Raw genomic sequence first — 23,509 nt, 5'->3', positions numbered from 1 at the left:
TTTGGTCAAGTAGTCTTGACCTTGGTTCAGATGACTATCTGTCAAGATAAGCTTCAAGGTGTCAAGAATCATGTGCGATTAAAGACACAAGTTAGCTTCATTTCAGCTCTAAGCCATGTGTCATGGGTGGACTTAAGCTATGATTAGTTGAACCTTGGATAAATAACCATTGTTAATTTTGGCAACCACCATGTTATAAGCCTACTCTTGAGACATATCTTGCCTCTTTACCTAATAGAAAATTCCAGCAACATTTGTTTTCAATTCCCTCATAGACTTAGTTAGGAATATTGCTTAAAGAATTCAGCAAAGTGAGTCCTCCAAGAGTTCTGAATAAACATGAACCATAAGGGAATAGAAGATTGGACTTGCTTAACGAGGTTCACAAGTTCGTAAAGAATTCAGATGAAAAGACCTCGAGTAGCTCAAGGTAGAATTCCTACTCATTTCGACACATGCAAAATTTCCACAGTTGATTTTAGTATAATTTCTTTTATGGAAATTATAAAAAAAGACTTCATGATCATACTCATGATTGTATGATTGTATTCACGAATCCATGTTTTTGGCTTGGTAACTGTAGTTTTCTTTATAAAAAAACAAACTTACATATGAGGTATTCCACCATAGTCGACTTAGCCCACATTACAAAAAGGCAAGAAATGTGTATGGTGTAAACCACGTGGGAACAACTAAACAGCAAAATAAGCAAGTTGCTGATTTGCATCAAGATAAACAAGAAAGAAAGAGAGTCCTTATAGGACCCCATTTCTCCATCTCTTCATCTATAAAAACATATCCCTTCCTCCATGTTAGAAAGAGATCGAAATCCAAGAACTTGACAAAAAAAGAGAAAAGGGAAAAAAAAGTGAAACAACAACTCACCTTCAATGTCATCATCAACTAAAAAAGGTCTTTGAGAAATCCGAACTATGGAAAGAAATGTGACTACTTTGGCATTTAAGAGGTCTGAATGTCTTTGGGAGACCTAAACTATGAAAAGGGAGACTTCTAGTTTAACCTTTAAGATGTCCAAACGTCTTTGAGAGACCCGAATCACGAAAGGAAATGCAACTAATTTAACCTTTAAGAGGTCCAAAGGTCATTGAGAGACCCATTTTATAAAAGAAAATACGAGCTAATTTGAACTTTAAGATGTCTAAAGGTCTTTGAGAGACCCGAACTATGTAAAGAAATGCGACTAATTTGACCTTTAAGAGGTGCAAAGGTCTTTGAGAGACCCAAACTATGAAAGAAAATACGAGGTTGTGGATTTGAGCTATGAAGATAGGTCCCTGCCTAGACCTTCTAACATTAAAGCTCGATATAAAGTAACTTTTAAGAGGTTCAAAGATTTTTAAAAGATCCAATCTATGATCTAAAATAACCTTTAAGAGGTCCAAAGGTCTTTGAGAACCTGAACTACAAAAATGTCTCGAATGTAGAAGACTTAAAAGTCCTTGTATGGGTGTTATGCCCTAACCTTTGAGTTGGGTGCCTCTACTGTATGAGGCAAAACTCAGAAAACCTTAAAGAATGTTCATTGTATAGGGTCACCTTGCCCTTGAATCTGTTTTCTTCCCTTGACAGATGTTGGAACAAGATGAGTTTGAACTTTCTTACTAAATTTAGCAGATACTCGTGATAGGATTTCAGTTTCACGTCCTTAGTTTTTCATTCTTCCAACGACTAATGTATAACCAAAGCTGAATCTCCAAATACTTCAATTTCTGTGATACCCAGATTCAAAATAGCCTCGAGCCCTACGATGCATGCTTCATATTCAGCTGTATTATTAGTATTAGAGAAAACTAGCTTAATAGCAATTGGAATGTGTCATCCTTCGGGAGAAAACAAGACTGCCCCTATTCCAAACCCGTTCTAATTCACCGCTCCATCAAAGTATAATCGCTATACTCTATCTCGCGATTCTTCTTCAAGGTTCAGGATATTTTCATCTGGGAATTGATCGGTAGGTCTTGTTCCTTCTACCACTGGATGATTAGCCAATTATTCTACTACCGCTCTTCCCTTGATAGACTTCTGTGTAACATGCATAATATCAAATTTTGATAACAACAACAACCAACATGCAGTTCTACCTGTCAATGCTTGCTTCTCGAAGAGATATTTTAAGGGGTCCATTCGAGATAATAAAATGACTGAATGAGAGAGCATGTAGGGCTGAAGCCTTTGAGTAGCCTATACTAGTGCTAGGTAGGTCTTTCGATAGCTGAATACTTTCGTTCATACTCTAACATCTTCTTGTTGATATAGTAGATGGCCCTCTCTTTGTGATTGTCTTTGTCGTATTATGCTAACATGTATCCTATAGCTTCTTCCGTGATTGACAAATAAAAGAAAAGAGGTTCACCTGGGGTAGGCAGAACCAAAATGGATGGATTTGAAAGATACTCCTTAACTTGGTCGAAAGCTTTTTGGCATTGCTCATTCCATACTGTCGACTCGTTCTTCTTGAGAAGCTTAAATATAAGTTCGCACACGTTGGTGAGCTGATGATAAGACTATCGTTGTCCTTCTCACCAGAGTTAATAATAATCTTACTTTTACCTTACTTGTGGGGCAAGTAGGGGATCGAACCCAAGAGAAAGAAAAAGTAGAGTTAAGTTAAGAGGATAAAATTCAAATTAACTAAAAGGAATTAAATTTTTTTTTTTTTTTGTATTTTTGAACTTATAAGAAAATGTAAAATTGCTAGAAAATAAACTAAAGTAAATAAAATTAAAAACAAGTAAACTTATGAAATTAAAGCACCATTGGATGTGGATCTACTTAGAACATGTTGATGAGAAATTCCTAGTTTTTAGCCTTTTTATAACTCAATCGTAAGGGCTTGGTGTTAGCTCATTGATTGAAAGGTTTTGCAAATGAAATGAAATTAGGGAATATAAAAAAAGTAGAATTCTTTGAAAACTTCCTACTACCAATTATCTAATTTAAGCATACTTTATCTTAATCTAATCTAAGCATAAAGTATCTATATTATGAATAAAAGGTACAAGAAACTTAAAGAGAACTCATAAGCATTTTAAATAAAAGAAATGCATGAAATTAGAAACAACACAAGAACTTGCTCTAGGCTTTTTCACTCTCCAATGGAGGGAAACTTATCCTAATGTCATTGCAAAAGAGAGAAGATAAGAGATGAAAGAATTTTTTTTCATTTCATGGAGAAAGTTACAATTTCTTCTTCTTCTTGTACTTCTTACAAAACTTTTAGTCAAAAAAATAACTAGAAGATAAAAATACAAAAAATAAGAGAAGAGGCTCAGAGCCTTAGATTAGAAGAGTCTTGGATAAGAGAACCAAGATGGGACCCTTTCTCTAAAGATGGAGGCTCTATTTATAGAGAAAAATGTATGTAGAAGAGTTTAAAAGTAGCTTCCACTTTTCTTTGCACAAAAAGATAAAAGAGGAGAATATGAGTTAAGGATTAGGGCATTCCAAAGGATTAGGACATTCCAAAGTGGGTTCAAATACTTTTGTCTTGAGATTTTGATTCTTAAATATTGATTTCCTGCACAAAAACACACATAATTATATTTATCTAGTAAATGAATTTATTTATATATAATTAAGCCTAATTAACATGCAACATGGTGTTTTGAGGCTTATCATGATTATTACCTTAATATAAAGAAATAGGTACAAAAATCAAGATAAATATCCAGAAAATGTGTGTATAATTGAGTGTTTGGAGACACTCATCAATTGAGCGACAAATCTACTAACATACTGAATTCTGCCTAAGAACCTTCGAATCTGCTTTTCAATCTTAGGAGGTACCATTTCTTGTATAGCTTTGATTTTTTCAGGGTCTACTTCGATCTTCCTTTAACTGACTACGAATCCAAGTAATTTTTCAGAAGTTACTCCGAATACGCACTTTTGCGGGTTAAGGCATAACTGGTATTTTTGAATCCTTGTGAGAAACTTCTCTAGTGCAGCGATGTGTCCCGATCATTCTTTGGATTTCACTATCATGTCATCCACATAGACCTCAACCTCCTTATGTATCATGTCGTGCAATAAGGTCGTAGCTACTCTCTGATATGTAGCACCAGCATTCTTCAAGTCAAAAGGCCTGACTTTGTAGTAAAAGGTTTCCCATTACGTGATGAATAATGTCTTTTGCATGACGCGAGAATCCATCTTTATTTGGTTATATCCTGAAAATCCATCCATAAATGAAAGCATGGCGTGCTCTGCTGTATTATTGACCAATACATTTATGTGAGGCAACGGAAAGCTATCCTTTAGACTGGCTTTATTTAAATCTCTGAAGTCTATGCACATTCTTATTTTCCCACCTTTTTTGGGAACTAGAACTACATTAACGATCCATTCTGGGTATTCTACCACTTCCAAGAATCCGGCATTGATCTGCTTAGTAACATTTTCCTTAATCTTCAAAGTCCATTTTGGCTTCATACGTCGGAGTTTCTACTTTATTGGTCGAGCATCGAGATGCAATGGAATATGATGTTGAACATCCATATTTACTCCTGGCATGTCCTCATAAGACCACACGAATACGTCTTTGAACTTTATGAGCAAATCCACTATCCCTTCACGTTCCTCGAAAGATAAGGTGACTCCAATTTGAATCTCTTGAGGATTATCTTTAGTCCTGAGATTGACTAGTTCTATTTCTTCCATTACAGGTTGAGCCCAACGTTCATCTTCTTGTTCAAGTAGTTTAATTAATTTGATAAGAGTTTTTTCATCAGAAGATTCGTCCTTCGAAATCAGATTATCAGTTAAATCATTATTGCACTCGGGGTAATCAGAAACTTCTTCTATTTCATTAAAGATAGATGGGGTGACAGGACTTACTGCGGACTCGACAGACTCAACATGACTAAACCCGACATACAAAAAAAAACTCGTTACATGGTAATTGGAAAGAGACCCGACTGCGGTTTGATTACAGACTTTGAGCACCACTCTTGAGTAACACGTCTCCTTCTTCGAGAAATATTTGAGCAATATTGAGTGAATCCACGGTTGTCTGCCAATCATCTGCTCCTTCGAGTTCTTTAGATGCTTTGTCTTCTTCCTTGTCAGGCCAACTCATCCCTAAGAAAATCTCAAATCCTGGTTGGCGAGTACCCGTGACATGGTCTATAAAGGGTTCTAGAAAATCACAATAAGGGAAATCTTCCCTTACTTTCACGAAGCGCCCATTAAGGGTTTTGCGATAAGGACTCATTTTGATCAGATCAGTGACATTCCATTGTCTTATCGCGTTTGCCTTATCTTTCCTTATCTTCTAATATCGGGTCCAGTCTTCTTTGGTAGGTTCGTACCCCAATCCGAATGTCCCAACTACTTCTTGAATGACTGGTGCAAATTTGATCCCTTGTTGTCTACGACCTAAGCCCATGCCTGGGAAAAATCTCATACTTTTGAACATGCTGGCCACATAACAGCTGAATGTATTATTCATAGGAACGAGTTCTTTTACCGAATTATCTCACTGAACAGCATGAATATTTTCTAATTCAAACTCGCTGAGTTGTATCTTTTTGTTCGGGTTGAATTTCAGGCAGCGAATTATCCTTAGTTTCAATTTCGTTCATAATCCCCATAATTTCGGTATCCCTATGAAGTGTGATTACTAAATTGTCTTTGATGAACTTAATATTCTGATGCAAAGTAGAAGGTACGGCCTTGATCTGATGTAGCCATGGTCTCCCTAGTAATAGGTTGAATGATGACTGAATATCCAAGACTTGAAATTCTACAGGGAATTCTGCTATACCTGTAGATATTCGTAGCTACAAGGTCCCTAGTACATCCATTTTGGAATTATTGTAAGCTCTGACACCTTGACTAGTTGGTTTGAAATCTTTTGCCTTTAAACCTAGACAAGTTGCGGTCTTCAGAGGACAAACATTTAATGCACTTCCATTGTATACCAAAACTAAAGGGATTTTCATTCCGTTGTAGTCAACGGTGATATGCAGCGACTTTGTGTGGTTCGACCCTTCTTTCGGGAGATCTGAGTCTGAGAACGATAGATTATTTTCAGCATAAGTTACCCCTACTATACTGGCTAGTTGATCTGGAGATGTGTCGAGTAAAATTTGGGTTGCGCTTAATGTTTTGAGAACAACTTCCCTATGAGCTGTAGAGGCCATGAGCAAACCCCAAACTGAAATGTTGGCACCTACCTTTTTTAGCTGTTTGATCACAACATCATCCTCTTCAATGGTTTCTTGGATGGGGTCTAATTTTTCCTTCCTTACCAAGGCCACTAGATTGTCAACGTTGAGTTCCGATGGTTTAAGACTCTTCATTCCCATGTCATGTGCTTGACTTCATCGCAAGAAAGTGGAAATGGTTCGTCTTCTTCGACCAATAGGTAAGGATCTTCACCTGTTGTAGAGAATGGATTTTTCGATATCATTTGTGCCAAGAGATAGCTGGTATATGATGGACTATTGTAACAAGGTGGGGATAAACAATATTATTCATCTTCAGTTAGATCAAATGACTCATGGCTTGTGGTATAGACCTCGTCAGTGAAAGTTATTCCGACAAGGGGATAACTGGGTGGTTTGGCATAGATTGGATGGATGAAAGAGGCTAGGTCGAATGATAGTTGGGTGTTGGAGACCATATTCAATGTTGGTGGGGGTTGATATACAGGTAGTGGATTGGTAGTGACATTTGGCGGTGTTGGGGTAGGATTGATGACTTTTTTATCATCAATGAGATTTTGGATGGCATGGCAGAGAGAGATGCATCGTTCAGTATGATGACTAGAGTTTTGATGGAATTCACAAAATACGTTAGGGTTATGTGAAGCTAGTAGGGGGTTTGGTAGAGGTCGAGGTTGGAGAGGGGTGAGGAACCTTTTTTTAATAGTTTTTGGAAGGCTATGGTGAGGGTCATCCCTAGATTTGTGAACTGTCGAGGGGGGTTCTACCCAAATTTGCCTGATTATTGGTTCGAGCTGAAGGTTGAATTGGGGTAGTGGAAGTGTTGGCTATATAGGCATAGTTGACGTTGGGTTTAGAATTAGTGAAGGATTTTTTGGCTTTGTTGTCAGAAGAGTTGGAAAGGATCCCAGAGGCAAAAACATCATCAAGTTGGCTTCCAGCTTGTAAAAGAGATTCAAATGTGGGGAGATACTGGGCAACTAAATGCTGAACATACCTCTACGAGAGGTTTTTCAAGATGACTGCCACTTGTTCCTTTTCTGATGGTATATCCCACATCTATGCAGTCTTAGCCCTCCAGCGATTAATAAAATCAGTAAATGTTTCCCATTCTTCTGTTTAGTGGATTCCAAATCCCTTCAAGAAGTTTCGATTTCAGTGTTGTACTTATACTGGTGCCAGAACATCCTTGACATATTTTCCCATGTCCCTATTGCAGCTGAATCTTGAGACATTAACCATCATAACGCTGATCCTGATAGAGTACGCTAGAACAACAATGTCATATGTTCATCACTGAGGCCCATTGTACGTATGTTGGTGACATATACCTTGAGATGCATTTTTGTGCAGCCTATTCCATTGAATTTTTTCATTTCTGACATAACAAACTTCTCGGGCAGACAGATCTTAGGGATTTGATTTAAAGCCTCTATTTCTACTACGATTTCGTCAATCCATTTTATGTTCTTCACGGTTGTTTCCAACTGAGTCATTCCGTTGGCTAACATCAGATTCTCATTATAATGCTTCTTATTTTCATCAAGCTTATAAACCTCATCCAGATTTTTAGCCATGCTACCTTCTAGTCCCTTGGCTCTTTGATTGTCAAGATGGTCTCTTGTTGACTCAGAGATCTGTTCTAGCAGTTTTACCTTGCTCTTTATGCTATTCATATCCATTGCAAAGACCGTCAGGATTTTACGAATTTTCACGAGTTCAAATTCAGAAGTCATCTTTAATGGTTTCCTTAGCGCAAATGTTCTTTCCAAACGACCTGACTCTCGACTCCAACTAGGTGGCGGACGCTTAAGTTTGGGCACAATAGTATCATGAAACCCCATCAAATGTAAATTAAGAATTGGTGGTAGGTAAATGATCCATGTTGATAGCATTTGCTTTTATTATTTTATTACAATTGATGAGTTGTGTTGGTCAAGCTTATGTCTGATAAGGTGATTTATTGTTAATTAGGACCTTATTAAAAAAGAATTCTCATTAAAGATCGTACCAATGAGACAAATGTAAACACAAAAGAAATGAGGAGACTCTCCTCTTTAAGCAAAAATGACTCGATCTAGGACCCTACTTTTCAGACATGCTCTTCTCTTCCTCTTTTCTACTTCTTGAATGTTTGTTGATCTTTCAATTCAGTAAGCATACAATGATCCCAAGCGATTGTTATGTGTTCCACCAAGTGTACAATCAGCTCCTTAATAGGATGTCGATTCCTCAGGAGTATTGGGATCCATGAAGGGAATCCTATCTGTCTTGATATCATCCTTGGGCAATAAAAAGATGTATTCAACAGTCTAGTGAGCATTAAATGATCAGATCCTTTTGAAGCAAGCATGGTGCCTTCATCCATTCTTGATCCTAATTTATCCCAATTTATATCTTGTATAGTCAAATTTGAAAGCCAGTCCCTCCAGTCTTCAATGGATGTAAAATCCACCAATATTTCCTTTCTTACGAATTTTTTCCATTTACTTTCCTTGATTTGCGGGAACTCTGCGATGCGAAGTCGGATACATAACTACAGATAAAGCAAATGTAGACTTCCTCGAAATCATGCCCCTCCTGGTGCATTTTCATTTGATAATCCTTCAAAAGTCTCGACGAGTATTGTGGGGACTGGGCTTACTTTGTTTTTAAGTTGTCCGGCAATATTTGCGAAGAAGCCTAACAACTGATGACCCATCCTAAATGAAACCAGAAAATATGTTGATAATAGCCCCCAGACATAAAGTAAAATCCATGGCCTTCCTATGAGGTTCTAGAGCGAAATCCCCAGGATTTTCTTGTTCAAGAGTTCAGTATACTTCTAGGAGTCTCCGCATGTTCAATAAACTGTGATCTGTGAATCTTCTTGTTTTTTTGGCTTAACTCCTAATCCTTTCGAGGGTTCTTTTGTGAAATTAGATTTCGATGGAAGACGAATCATTTGACCCAATGTGCTTATCCCCATACTATTGCAATAATCTTCATGAGTTGGACAAAGTGTGACTGAACCAAAACAGAATACATGGTAATTTGAGTCTTAGAAATTGGCCGCGGCACATAAAAAGTTCCAATTGACAATCATTGACTTGAAAGAGAATACGCTTTGAAGTCCATATGCACCAAAATTGTACTTCTTGACAATGCTAAACGCATCTAAAGCTCTTTTCATCAACAATTGTACATCATCATGAGTCATCTAACTAAAACCAAAAAACTAACTCTCATTAAGAACAAGCCATATCTAAATTTGGTATGATTTTTAATGTGATTCAAACATTTTGATTTAAAGAAAGATCTAATCTATTGAATAGAATTGGTCAGAAAAAGAAGTTCAGTTACCACATTCAGACCGATTCTATCCAATAGATTCAAAAAAAAAATTTATCACCTCATTGACATTTAATTAAACCAAATAACTCGATTAGCTCATATATTGATCCTAAAAAAATCAACTTACCAATTGGGTTAATGGGTTGGAAAATGATTGGCCAACACAACTTTTTCAATTACATTTATTGGGTTAAATCAATATTGCGAGTTCCATTTGAGCGGTGTGGATTGGTCCACCCACTTACCTTTTGGTTAGATTAAAGAGGCAATCCAAGAGCACTTATGGTCGATTCGATTCGTGGTCTAGTGGGACCGTACTTAAGTTCTAGGCTTTCTATATGATTGAGGCTAGGTTAGGACAAAGCTTAGGTTACTTCAGTCAAAACACCGATATACTATACCAGTTTTACTTGGTCAAGCAGTATGTGGTGTTCCAGTTTGATATACCCGAAGGTACTGTACTGAAGTTATAGCGTTCACGGGCGTCCCCCATGTCCCGAAGGACCAGGTTAGTTTAGATCCAGCTACTGGGTTTATAAGGACATGATATTATGCAAATATGCATATATATACTCGTGAGTGTGTGCAAAGGGACAAAGTGCGCCCGAGGCGTTTCTCTCAAATATCCAACCATAGAAATCAAATACATTCAATCATCAAACAAATCAACAGAGATAGACAATTGAATATATCTAATCACATGCCAATGAAAAAAAAAGGATAAAATCTAGTCTAATTTAATCTAAGAGTCTCATTGAGTCAACTAGGTTGACTCGAGTAAAAAAGTCAACCTAAGGGTACTCTTAGATCGGGTCAAGTTTGACCATAAATGTCCCCAGTAGAGTCACCACTGAAATCGCCTCGACACGGCCGTCCGCTAAATAACGGATAGGATTCCCTCATCTTAAAGATTTTTAAAGAATAGGGAGTCGCCACCTAGTTTAGGTCTAAGAACTAAAATTAACTCCAAATGGATATGGGTCGGCCCACAGATTAGAGAGATGAGTAAAGGATCAGGTTACGGGTTTCGAAAGGTATTAGGCACCGAACCCGCCCGATCGAGATGATTGATCTCTACTACGATCCAAAACTAACCTATGATCAACGGGATAAGACTATGGTCCAATCATCATCGTCGATGTATGTCAGATTTGCCAAACGAATCTGACGGTTAAGATAATTACATAGATTCTCGAATTTCGCATAAATGAATTTTACAATTTAATAAGGTTTACGTGGCGCCAAAAATTAATGGATCAATTCGATCACATTTTGAATAATATGAAATCAATTTTCAATGCCACGTATACAACATTAGTGAATTGGCTCATTAACGACATTTTATTAAAGAAATTCAATTTTTTTGAATCGCCACTTGCATTAAAATTAGTGAGTCGACTCACATATTTTTTTTATTAATTAAAGAAATTCGATTTTTGAAATGCCACATGCATTAATATCAGTGAGTTGACTAGCATATTTTTTAATCAAATAAATTCGATTTTTGAAATGCCACGTGTATTAAATCGCTGAGTTAACCCACATGCCCAATTTATAAAAAAATCAATTCAAACTTCCAATGTTCCTCAAATTAGTGAGTCGACTCTCAATTTGTTAATCAAAAAAATCTTGATTTTTTTTTAATCGTCACGTGTATTAAATTAGTGAGTTAACCCACGTGCCTAATTTAAAAATAAAATCGATTCAAATTTTCAATGTACCCAAAATCAGTGAGTCGACTCGTAATTTTTATTGTGAAAATCGATTTTTTATTTTTATCTTTCGAGTACACTATTAATTTTTATTAAATAGATCAACATTAATGAGTTAACCCAATAATATAAAAAATCAATGAATCGACTTGATAGATATCAACAATCAATGAACCGGTCCACTAACTTGAAATTAACGAGTTGGCCCAATTAATCTATTAACAAAAATGGTCGAATTGATCCATTAATTTTTCAAAAAATTAAAGGTTGTCATTAATATCGCGTATACCCCAAAAAATCGATGAATCAATTTAAGTGCATACACAAATACCAAATCAAGAATCAAATTAAAATAAATAATAATAAGAAAAAAATATATATATTACCTTCGTCGAATAATTTTGGATGTTTGGATTCCTTCGAAAAAGAATCCAATGAAATGTTGCAATGACTTAAGCGTGAATGTCGAGTTCAATAGATTCTGAAGGTAACTGTTGGAGGTGACAATGGCAATCTAAAACCAATGTCTCTTTTTTTTAGAATTAAAAAAAAAAAAAAGCAAAAGAAAAGGTCTAAAATGTGGTGAAGGGCAACAAAAAGAAATATTTTTATTTTCTTTTTTTATGGTTGTTGTTTGATGGTTTTTAATAGAGAAGATGAGAGAGATCAAGTAGAGATGCAAGCCAAAGAGATGAAGGAAAGTTAGAGAAGAAAACGTAGAGAACAGGGACGTGAGAGAGAGAGAGAGATAAGTTGCAGGTTTAATGGAGGAGCAAAGTTGTTTTTTTTTTTTTTTTTGAAAAATGGCAACCCCCAAAAATGTTTTCTCCTTGCTGTCTTATGATGATTTTCCAAAAAATGTGAGGGAAGGAAAGATGGGAGAGAGGAGAAAGAGGGGTGGCTGATTATTGGGCAGCAATGGGGAAGGAGGATATTGCTGAATTTTTAATGAAGAAAGTTGTTGAAATTTATTTAATGGGGAAAGAAGATAGAAAGTTGCAGAATTTTTAATGGGGAGATTGCTGAATTTTTAATAGGAAAAAAAAAAGATGGAAAATTATCGAATTTTTAACGGGGAGGTTGCTGAATTTTTAATGGGGGAAGAAGAAGATGGAAGGTTGCAAGTTTTTTTTTTAGTTATGGAGGGTAGTAAAAAAAATAGAGAGAATCTTGGAGGTGAGGTGCAATGAGGAAAAAGAAGTGGGCTGATGGATGTGAGGCTGTGGTACTGCAAAGGTAATGAGATGGGGGTTGTGGGGCAGAATAGGAGGAAGAGTTAAAGAGAAGTAGGGATGAAGGTAGCTGGTCTGCTGGTTTGGTGAGTTCTACTTGGAGAAGATAGTTAGATGGAGAGCTAGGGGCTGTAATGGTTGGAATTCAAATAGGTTGCAGAATCGTCTTCCTCTTCTTTAAAAGAGAGGTGGCTAATTCTTTATAATCAAGAGAGAGAGAGATGGAAGAAGAAGTGGGGAAGAAAGAGGGTGAGAGGGGTGGAGACGTTGGAGAAGAGGATGTGGGGGTAGAGGAGGTTCGTTGGGGAAGAGAGTCATGGAGAGAGAGGTGGAGAAGAAGAAAAAGAAAAAACGTGGGTGGTTTCTTTTCTTATTATTTTTTATTTTTCTTTTAATAGAATGGGAAAGGGGATCCTATGTTACTCTTACTACGATAGCCCACCGTCGTTGAGTTGGGATTGGTTGATGAGTTTATTTGAGTTTGAATTTTGGATTTGTCAAATTTTTTGGATGTCAACTTAGGTTGGTTTAATTCCAATTTGGTTCATTTTGAATTTCGATTTGAGTTTGAATTGTTTAATTTGAATTTAATTTTTAATTTAAATTTTGAACAGGTTGATTAATTTAAATTTAAATTTAAATTTTAAATTGACTTTAACTTTTAATTGGTCGATTAATTAGATTTTAATTTGATCGAACGTATTTTAATTGGTAGATTTGGTTGATTGATTTTAAAATTTTAATTCAATTTTACATTTTGATTGGTTGAATGATTTTTAACTTAATTTTTAATTTATTTTTTTATTTTGATTTTGTATTTTAATCGGTTTCTTGATTTTTAATTTAAATGTAATTTTTATTTTATATTTTAATTGAAATTTAATTTGATTTTACGATTTTAAATTGATTTTAATTGGATCTTAGTTAAATTTTAGTTTAATTTTAAATTTGAATTTTATTTTACTTTAATTTTTTATTTGAATTTTATTTTCCTAGGGATCAAGGTCTCCATATTAGAGTTGGATGTTAAAAGGTGTTTTGGTCATTTTTATGATTTTTGACGATTTTTCTTGAATTTCTCTGTTATCATTGGTTTGGGTCCCGTTAGACTTGAAATCACATTCTGAGTGTAATGGATGTACTTTCAAAAAATTTCGGGTGTCCAAAATTTATGAGGGGCATTTTCATCATTTTGACGATTTTTTATAGATTTTTATGAATTTCTTTGTTTTCATCATTTTGGGTCCCATTAGACTCGAAATCACCTTCTGAGTGCAATGGAGGTACTTTTGAGATTTTTCGGATATCCAAAATTTATGAAGGGTATTTTCGTCATTTTGATGATTTTTTTACGGATTTTTTCGAATTTTAGCATGAGGTTTCTTTCAATCACTGTGTAAGTATTTCTAAGTTTCAAAGTTATATTTTTCTAGTGTAACGAAGTCTCTAAGTTGTCGAATTGTGTAGCGAACCTAAACGTACGTGTTTGCTAAATCGGGTGTAAGGTGTAGCGATCATTAACGTGCGTAAATATCTATGTCGATTCGTAATGAGTAGGGGGGATGAAAAGACTAGAAACAGAAGAAATCAAGCAGTACTCACAAACCTTCGAGTTCTTTTATGCTTATCATTAGGAATCCACAACAGCCGGCTAACGAATTGTCGAATTGGGCAAATGCAAAAATGGGGTGTCTACACTTATTATAAATTTCTAGTGACACACATAATATAATAATCAACCACTTCGAGACACAAAATATATTATCAAGACATTACACAATCCATTGAGAAATACATATGGGAACCACTTGAAAATTTGTATCTATTCTGGGTGAGCCCAAAACAAATCTCTAACTTTATCTAAACCCTAAATAATTATGAGTCATTCTACGTACTATTTTCGGAAAGGGAATGCAACAACAATTGCATTTGAGATTTCACTGCCCTTTCAACAAGTCTCATGAGCTTCCAAGTATTATAAATTGTCATCATAGTAGACGCATTATGAGCATCTCTCTCTTTTAATGCTCTTGGTAATTATTTTGTTATCATTCTGGTGGTACTCATTTCTTTCAAAATTTGCTTCTCCTTATCATTTAGTCTTCCAGCATATGAGTGACCTTCAAAATTCTTGAATAGTGGATAGTTGTGGGTACCACAAACAAAATAAATCTTTCTTTGCTCGCCTGAGGGTAGCTTTATACCTCGTAATGAGAAAAAACAACCACAATGTTTGGTACCGAATTGTTGAGCTAGCTTTCGACACAATGTAACAAACTAAACTTGAAAAAATAAAAGGGACCGACTAGTCGTGTACCACCCATCACCAATTGCACTCTATTACTTTAAAATTCCTTTTGCACTCAACCTAGATGATCACACTCCAAAAAAATAATAGAAAAAAGATGACACTCCTTTTCTTCTTCTTCTTTTTCTAATCACCATATATTTGGATTGATAAATCAAGGAGGCTTGGTTTTGACGATTTTAAAGACATTGTGAGGCTTAAGAAACTCGTTGGAATTCATATTGCCTTTTCAAACTGATCAATGATCTTTGAATTCCAAGAGATAAAATCAAAGCATAGGCTTTTATCAATTTCTAAACAAAATCTAAATGTGGATTTGAAAACCAATACCTTCAATTGGTGCCAATGAGAACATGAGCAAAATCAATCACAAAAAAATAGAGCACAAACATAGAAGAAGCCATGGGAAGATCAATAGGCCCCAAATTAGAAGGTTACCACAGTAAAGTGCAATTAGTAGGTTAAAATTGATTTTCTATTATTTAAAAAAAAAAAATTTATAATTAGAGTGCACCAACCACTAGAGGTGTGCAACTAGTTGATCCGAAAACAAAATTGTATAAATACTTACATAATCCTCTTCATTTTGAAATGTGTATGGAACTTCAAATGCAAAATCTAAGTCATTTGAAGTATTAGGTGATTCCTATTTGAACACGAACAAATAAAATTATTAACTCAAGAAAATAACATGTTGACTAAACTGAGGCGACAATTTCTAATGAATGCCGTTCAAAACAGGGCCACAATTTCCAAAAGTTGGGCCCAAACTAAGGCAACATGGTTTGGACATTGTCACTCACGATTGGTCAACACTATTATAAAAATGTCGCAATTGCAAGGTCGACATTACGGTTTACGATAGACACGAAAAAAAAATGTAACGAATCAAAAACTAACAATTTTGATTTAAAACTTCTAAACTATAAGATTTCATTCTCATTGTGGTCATTTGATTGAGTTACAACTCTCATTGTTGCATCTCTTGGGCATCATTCATTTAGTTCAAAAAAAGAAAAAAGAAAAAAAACAATCAACTAGAAACACTAAAAATAGATAATAAAAATTCAATGTTAACCAATCTTCATTGTTGAAATTTGATCAAAATAATAATTTTTAGAAGCTTTTTCAATCCTAGATGAAAAATCTCACGAGTTCCCTTTGTCTTCCCGAATAGGCATGAACGAATGTTATGGATTTTTTATATTTTGAAATGGTTAGTTATTATGGTGGATCCAAAGTACTAAAATATAATTTGGATCCATCCATCATTTTCTTTTTTTAAGTGGGTGTAGATATCTCAAAAAGTGGGTGCTAATATTGCAACTTCTTGACAAATTGCAACCGGGCTGGACTATCTACACCCACTTTTTTACTCATTCACCAACATTATTGCTTTCACCCACCATCCCTATCGAATATCAATTTCCTCCTCCTCTTCCTCTTACTTCTTCTTATCTCTCACTTTCTCATTTTTCTTCTTCTTTGAACCTATATTAGTTTCAACTAGGGTTTCAGGGTACAAAAGGAATTACCTTTAGAACTTGTAAAATAAGTTAACAATGATCATGAAAATCTCAATTCAAATGTAGTAATCGTTAAAAATCCAATAATGAAAAAAAAAATCAAACAAAACTTCAATCAATAAGTCAAATATCAAATTCGTCAATCGATAAATTTATATCGAATGGCAATGTTACTTTTTAGTAGTTTTCTACCTAATAGTCTTTCTATCAAACGAAAATTTTGGTTTTTTCGTTAAGTGGGTGTGACGGTTAATTTTACGATTTATTGGGAAGGGGGTGAACGAGAGAAGAAAAAAAAGAGTGGGTGCAGATAGTACACGCCATTGCAAACGGTGCTAGTACGAATAAATGAAGGTGACGAGGTCACGAGGATGAGCGAATAAATGAAGGTGACAAGTGACAAGGATGAGCACAGCTCAGACGCCCAATTGGGCGACTCAACAACCACTACAGTTCTCTTTTCCCGAGATTCCTCCAACAAATGCCTGCTTTCTTGCCTACCTTTCTTTCCATTTCTTCTCTTTACTCCTCCACTTTATATCTTCTCTCCACTCTTACACATTATATAAACCCTAATCTCTTCTTCTTCCTCACTATTATCTTTTCAGAATTGTTTTTGGGGGAATCGATTAAGTTTTTTCCAATGGTAGCCGATCTCAAGCCCAAGACCGATATTTCTTTCGCTGGAACGTTCGCATGCAGTGCTTTTGCTGCTTGTGTCGCTGAGGTGATTGATTTGCCCCTCTTTATCTTTAATTCGTATTAATCTGATCATGTTCTTACGAATTTTTTTTAATTTTCTGATGTTTGATCTATGGAAGTTTAATCGAGTCTGGCATTTTCTTATTAATTTTTCTGCTCTTCCTTGGATTTACTTTCTCAATTTTTGAGCTCAGTAACCATCCTTTTCAACTTGAAAATGTTAATTTATGTCGTTTGGATCTTAATGATTTGATCCTTCTTCAAACTTCCTCCCAACTTGGCACTCCCACATTACCGCTCTGCTCTCGCAACTGTATCTGGTTTACACACTAGTTTCCAATGTTTGGATTGACATTTTCACCCAAAAACTCCTTTTTTGACAGAAGAAACAGATTCAAGCAGGCCATTAATGTTTGTATTCGATGATAATTGACTAGATGCAATCTGAATGTGTAAACTTATAAGAATTTTTTTTTGCAAAATTTGAAAAACAATATAAAAATATGTATTTAGGGTAGAAGAATGCTCAATATCAGGGTGAGGGTAGGGAAGATGGCATCCTTGTAAGTCACACCAAGGGGATTTAATATTGATTTCATATGTTGATCATTTCCATGAATGTGGTCACTGGTCAGGTCACCCTTTAGCCTATATGCCCCCAGGTTACTTTTTGTGTCAAATAAGATGGCGGATCTCAATTCTATGAATGTGTGCTGCATGTGTACGTGTATGTCAAGGGTAGGGAGCATGCTACATGCCTCTTCTGTCATCTGTCCTGGTGTGTCTCTCTTTTGAATTTTATTTTTTTTTATATTTTTATTTATGGTTTTATTTTTATAATTTGGTTACTTGGGTGAATCAGCTATCTTTTTTTTTTGCTCCACATAGGTTTGGTGGAACTTGTTAAATTTTGAAATTTTATGGAATATTATCATGGTCCTGTGAGTTTCAAAAGTGGGGGATTGTGCAACTACTAATTGCGGTCCAACTGCCGCAAGCCTTGAGTATTTGGGTAGGTTTGCTACCCAGTACAATACTTCGATGCTACTTTGACACACACGAATTCAAGTTATGTCAAGGGGTCCTTGTACCCATAGTAGTATCCTTTGACCATAGTTCAAGTGTATCGATGCAACTTTTCACATGACAAACCGGGCACCTAACGAGGTCAACATGCCATATTGGGTCCATCTCTAGTGCTTCAACACACAATGTTGCTTATATTGTTCTATAATGCCACCTAATAGGGAATTTACCCTGCCTATGTGCATCGAGCGTCCCATAGAAAAGTAAACATATCCCATGAGGTCCGAGCTTGCCAAATCCTTTCACTAGAATCATCCTGAGAAAAGGCACAACCCTGCAACTAAGTGTGTACCAGGTGCGTGCCATGACCTCAAGGTCTATATGGGTGCCACAGTTAGGGTTTTCAATGGATGGATTTGGTCTGGGCTTGGTTGATCCCTAACCAATCCCAAAAGAGGCAAGCTCCACCTTACACCAGCCCTATACCTCTGTCAGGCCTGAGTCGACTAAGCCCTAACGCGGCCCTAATGTGTATATGCCAAATGAAATAACTAGAATTCAACATTTGTAATGAAAAAGATATTCAGCTAACTATATATTACTAATGTATCTATAAGATATAGTAGCAGGCCGGGCCAGGCTAGATTAGGCACTATTAAGCCCTAGTCTGACCTGAATTTGACATGATTGAAAATTATTGAACCCGGCCCTACCTTTGTAGGCTCAATTTGAAAGCCCTAACACTTGTTTTTTCGGCTTGCGGGCTCAATTGACACCACTAGTTCTAGTGCAGTTCCCCTGTTCGACATGGTTGTGTCAAAAGTGCTCATTGGAACCTAGGATGACCCCGTCCAGGATCGTCTCAACCCAGCCCTAGGTTGAGCCATGTGACGGGCTATGATGTTGTCCTTGGCCATGGGGTGGGATTGACAAACACCACTCCTTAAAGAGGATGCTATGACTCTTACTCATTTCCAAAATGAAACATTAAAAAGTAAAGGCCAATCATACTTGGCTTTTTTTGCTTCCACAAAACTTTGATTGCAAACTGTTAGTTGTATTGTATTTGTGTTGATGTTGATATTGCCTTGTTGGGTGTATGTGTCCCAGTAATGTAGGCCATGTGGACCTCACTGCTAAATATGCCTATTTTATCCCTGTTGGGAAAATCTAAGGTCACAGTCCTATAGAGTTTGTTAAAATACCTTGATAAATACACACACATATGTATGGTGTGTGTAGAAAGAGAGAGCAACCAAATGTGACACATATGGAGCTAGAGCCCACATGGAGAGGAGTCAACCTTTGTATTTTGGGGGAAGATGGACACATCATAACAACAATAATATGGACTTTTGGGCCTTGTAATATGGAGATTATCTTCACACACATCATAACAAAATACACCTCAATCGGTGATTATGGAGATTTTGGGCCTTCTATATTTTTTGTTGAAGTTGAGCAAGGACTTTGTGGGAGCTTCATTCCAGAACCTTGTTTTCAGATGGGATTCCCTGTGTGATACTTAGTATTTGTGGGGTGTTGTTCTGCGTTGTATTATTTGTTTTTTCTTTCTTTTTTCGTTTGTATGGGGGCTCCTCAGCCTCCTTTTTCCTTGTTATTAATAATATCTTTACACTTATAAAAAAACAATAATGTGGACTTTCTATTTACAATGCTTTTTTGACAAGGCTAGAAATGTCGGAAGGAGATGATTCTTGGTGAGAAGAATATCCTTTCCAAAAATCAGCCATTGACTCATCAACATTTGGGTCCCATGAGTGTTATTTTATTGTGTTGAATTTGGTGTCTTAGTATCACAAGATCTACTACCTCAACTTTTCAGGTTTTGCCTTTTAAACCTGAACTTATATTTAGTTACTTAAAATTTAATTCTGATTCTATTTATAGAAAATTAGGGCAACATGAATTCATAACCAACAGTACTCAGTGAGATTTCTGGAGTTCAGGAAGCTTGAACTGTAGTATGATTCTTCATGTGTTGTGATTATTCAACGCTCTTGTGAAAACCTATTATTGGAAAGAGAACTTAGCCAGCCCCTTAAATTCAATCTGAGTCTTATTCTAGTCCTAGTCAAGAAAATGGCTTTTGTGACTGTTACATTGGTTCTCTAAATGCTCTGACCACTGACAGAACCAATTATATTCCCTGTCAATTGATTCTCACATCTTCAATTGAACAAATGTTTCTTTGTATTTATGAAATGCTTTTTTTTTGGTCTATTTTTTTGCCATGTGGAATTCATGCAGATTTGTACTATTCCATTGGACACTGCTAAAGTTAGGCTTCAGCTTCAAAAGAAAGCAGCAGGGGATGGAGTGGCTATACCTAAATACAGAGGCCTGTTGGGTACCGTTGCTACTATCGCCCGGGAAGAAGGTCTCTCCGCACTTTGGAAAGGCATTATACCAGGATTACATCGTCAGTGCATCTATGGAGGGTTACGAATTGGTTTATATGAACCCGTGAGTTTGAATTTTTCTTTTTATGGATTTACTTATTTTTCTGTATTTTTTTCAAGTAATTGGGTTATATATATATATATATTTTCTCTATGCTCAATGATTATTTGATACATATGCGTATATTCTATATTGGATAGGTTAAAGGCCTCTATGTTGGCCCTGATTTTGTAGGAGATGTTCCTTTGTCGAAGAAAATACTTGCTGCATTTACAACAGGTCATTTTACATTTTTGTGATTATTTCAGTAATGTTTGGCTTTTATAATAGGAATTTGTTCAAATATATCATGTTCCTTTTTTTTTTTTTTCTCAATGTTTAGAGAATTTAAATTGTCAATTTCTTGTTTTTCCCTAGTTAAAAACAAGTGTTAAAATAGAAATCATTACTTTGTGTCTTGGCATCAAACAGGTGCTCTAGCAATTGCTGTGGCTAACCCAACTGATCTTGTAAAAGTTCGACTTCAAGCAGAAGGCAAATTGCCACCTGGGGTGCCAAGGAAGTATTCTGGGGCATTAAATGCTTATTCCACCATTGTCAAACAGGTTATATATCTAACCGTTTTTTTTTTTATTTGGGGTGTGTTGTGTTGGGGGGGGGGGGGGGGGGATTGTTTATTGTTTTGATCGGGCTATTCAATTTGATCACAAATTTAGGAAGGATTTGGGGCTCTGTGGACTGGACTTGGACCTAACGTAGCACGAAATGCTATTATAAATGCAGCTGAGCTTGCTAGTTACGATCAAGTGAAGCAGGTAAAATATAATATTTGAGTCTCATTGATGGGTTCTTCTTGTTCTTTAAAGTCTAACATGTACACTTTAATACTTATTGCATTGCAATTTCAAATTCTTTTTATCCCTTTGCAGACAATTTTGAAAATTCCAGGGTTCACAGATAATGTTCTTACACATCTCCTAGCTGGTTTGGGGGCAGGATTTTTCGCTGTCTGTATTGGCTCCCCAGTCGATGTGGTAAGCTTTCTTCATTTTATCTCTTCAAAATCAAGTAAATATAGTATTTGGTAATATGGTGACCCTATAATCACTTGGTTAGCCATCGTCTTACTATGGCGTAATTCATAACTTTCTACATTATGGTAAAATCAAGTGAGAAAATGGTTTAGCTGAATCTGTTTGTTGTTCATGGGCAGTTAAACTTGGTTAATCCAGAAAAAACTATTTATCATATGATCTGTGAAATGAGGTTCCATTTTTAATTCGAGTCTGCAACTGAATTACAAGAGAAATAGGGTTTGGACATATTGATTGATTATATTTGAACACGGATTGTGACTTGCAAAAGTAGTCATTTATTAGCATGGCAACTTCATGCTATTGACGTGCAATGTTGTGCTACCTGGATTTTCCTCCTCATATTTGTTTGTGAGATGCAAATTATTGAAGATTCTGCTCTTATATCTTATTGATTTAGCATGTAGTTGTTCATAGGCTCAAGAAGGGTACATGAATGTGATAAACTTCAATACATTCTTGAACTTTATAACATTTAACAAAGTACTTGGCCATTGTCAGGCTTTCAAAAGGTTGCTTAGAAAGTGCGAGCTAGCACTTTCTATGTTGGTTAAATTCTGTGTGTGTTGATACTATGACATGGGTTGAAAACCTGCCTTCACCTCCTAATTTCTAAATACTAACCCTCTTGCTTATTAAAGAAAAAGTTGTTTAATTCGTCATAGGCACATCATCAAACATTGCACTTCTTGCCACTTTCCTAGGTTGTCAATTGGATTCTGTCCCATTTTCCTACTTAGGTCTTCCATTAGGTGTGGCATAAAAAAATAAGATCATTTCGGACCCAATCATTGAGTGCATATGGAGGAGAATTGGGTCGTGGAAATTTAAGTACCTCGAAATGAGGGAAAATGACTGATATTAAAAGCACTCTATCGAGCATCTTAATATTCTTTTTATCTTTATTATCATGCCTAGAAGTGTAGAAATGCTAATTGGGAAGTTACTCTGTGATTTTCTATGGAATGATAAGGATGGAAAAAAGCAGTTTCCACATGGTGAGGTGGAGTCAAACTTGTCTCCCCTAAAAGAATGGGAGTTTGGGCATTAGAAAATTAGATCAATGAACATAACACTTGTAGGAAAATGGTTGTGGAAGTTGGGAGACGAAAGAAATGACTTGTGGAGGTAGGTCATCAACACAAAATATGCAGGGTGGTTGATTTGTTTTGAAAATGGCCCATTGACATCCTCGTATGAGTGTGGCTATTGAAAGGAATTTATAGGATTTTGCTTGAAATTCAAAAAATAATAATATTCAAAGTGGAGAAGGAGGCGAGGGTAAAGATTTTTGGAAAACTAATGGTGTGAAGCTTCACCCCTTGGATCACATTTTTCAAATTTATTTTTAATGTCTCAAAAAGAAAAATGTTCAATTAACAACTTCATGGTTCAGTCACAAGATCAAAATTAATGATTGAAATGTTCAATAGATTGCTAGTTTAATTGATTATATATCTCATATCCATATTGACCTTATGGTGGAGGACAAATGGGATTGGAAAAGTTGCAAGGATAAAGTGTTTTTGTAAGTTCTTTATATACATCTATTGTTTTTTCTTCACATTTATCCTTTATTGATATTGCAATTTGGCGACCAAAAGTTCCATCTAAGATATCATTCTTTATTTAGTTAGCAGCTCTGATAAAAACTCACTATGGATCAAATTATAGCAAGGGGAATTGCTTCAGTCAACCTAGGTATGATGGATATTGGATACAGTCTTTGCTTCCAGGATTAGGATTAGTTGGGTTAGAGGTGGTTTTATGTTTTCATTGGTAAACTAGAGTAGTCAAAGGCATTGGATAACACAAAGGCAACACCTAAACAAAGTCTAGGCAAAGCCTTAGACAAATTTGTTTGTTCATTAATTTATTCATAGAAATAGTATATAAAATTTAACGGAAAAAAGTAATGAAGCACATAACCATAGGTCATGTAATACGACCAAAAGGATTATCAA

General features: G+C 35.8%; 1 protein-coding gene across 7 annotated transcripts in view; it reads left to right on the top strand.

Annotated features, from left to right (window-relative positions):
* The first annotated feature begins 16,600 nt into the window (after positions 1-16,600).
* The window catches only part of LOC147384474 (mitochondrial uncoupling protein 1-like), a 91,656-nt gene continuing 84,747 nt past the window's right edge, over positions 16,601-23,509 (top strand). For 2 of the 7 annotated variants that reach the window (XR_015172985.1, XR_015172984.1), the window contains exons 1-5: positions 16,605-17,026; positions 20,299-20,514; positions 20,652-20,730; positions 20,923-21,056; positions 21,168-21,266. Coding sequence is in view for 2 of the 7 variants with exons in the window: in XM_086426496.1 (XP_086282622.1) it covers positions 16,781-17,026; positions 20,299-20,514; positions 20,652-20,730; positions 20,923-21,056; positions 21,168-21,266; positions 21,381-21,485 (879 nt within the window). In the remaining 5 variants the exon portion in view is untranslated. Of the gene's footprint in view, positions 17,027-20,298; positions 20,515-20,651; positions 20,731-20,922; positions 21,057-21,167; positions 21,267-21,380; positions 21,486-23,509 lie in introns of all 7 variants that reach the window. The other 5 variants (XR_015172986.1, XR_015172987.1, XM_086426496.1 and 2 more) reach the window with 4 other exon arrangements.

This window comes from Akebia trifoliata, chromosome 15 (genome assembly GCF_017979445.1).
Source record: "Akebia trifoliata isolate Shusen 1 chromosome 15, ASM1797944v1, whole genome shotgun sequence".
NCBI lineage: Eukaryota > Viridiplantae > Streptophyta > Magnoliopsida > Ranunculales > Lardizabalaceae > Akebia > Akebia trifoliata.
This window is presented reverse-complemented; position numbering and strand designations above follow the sequence as displayed.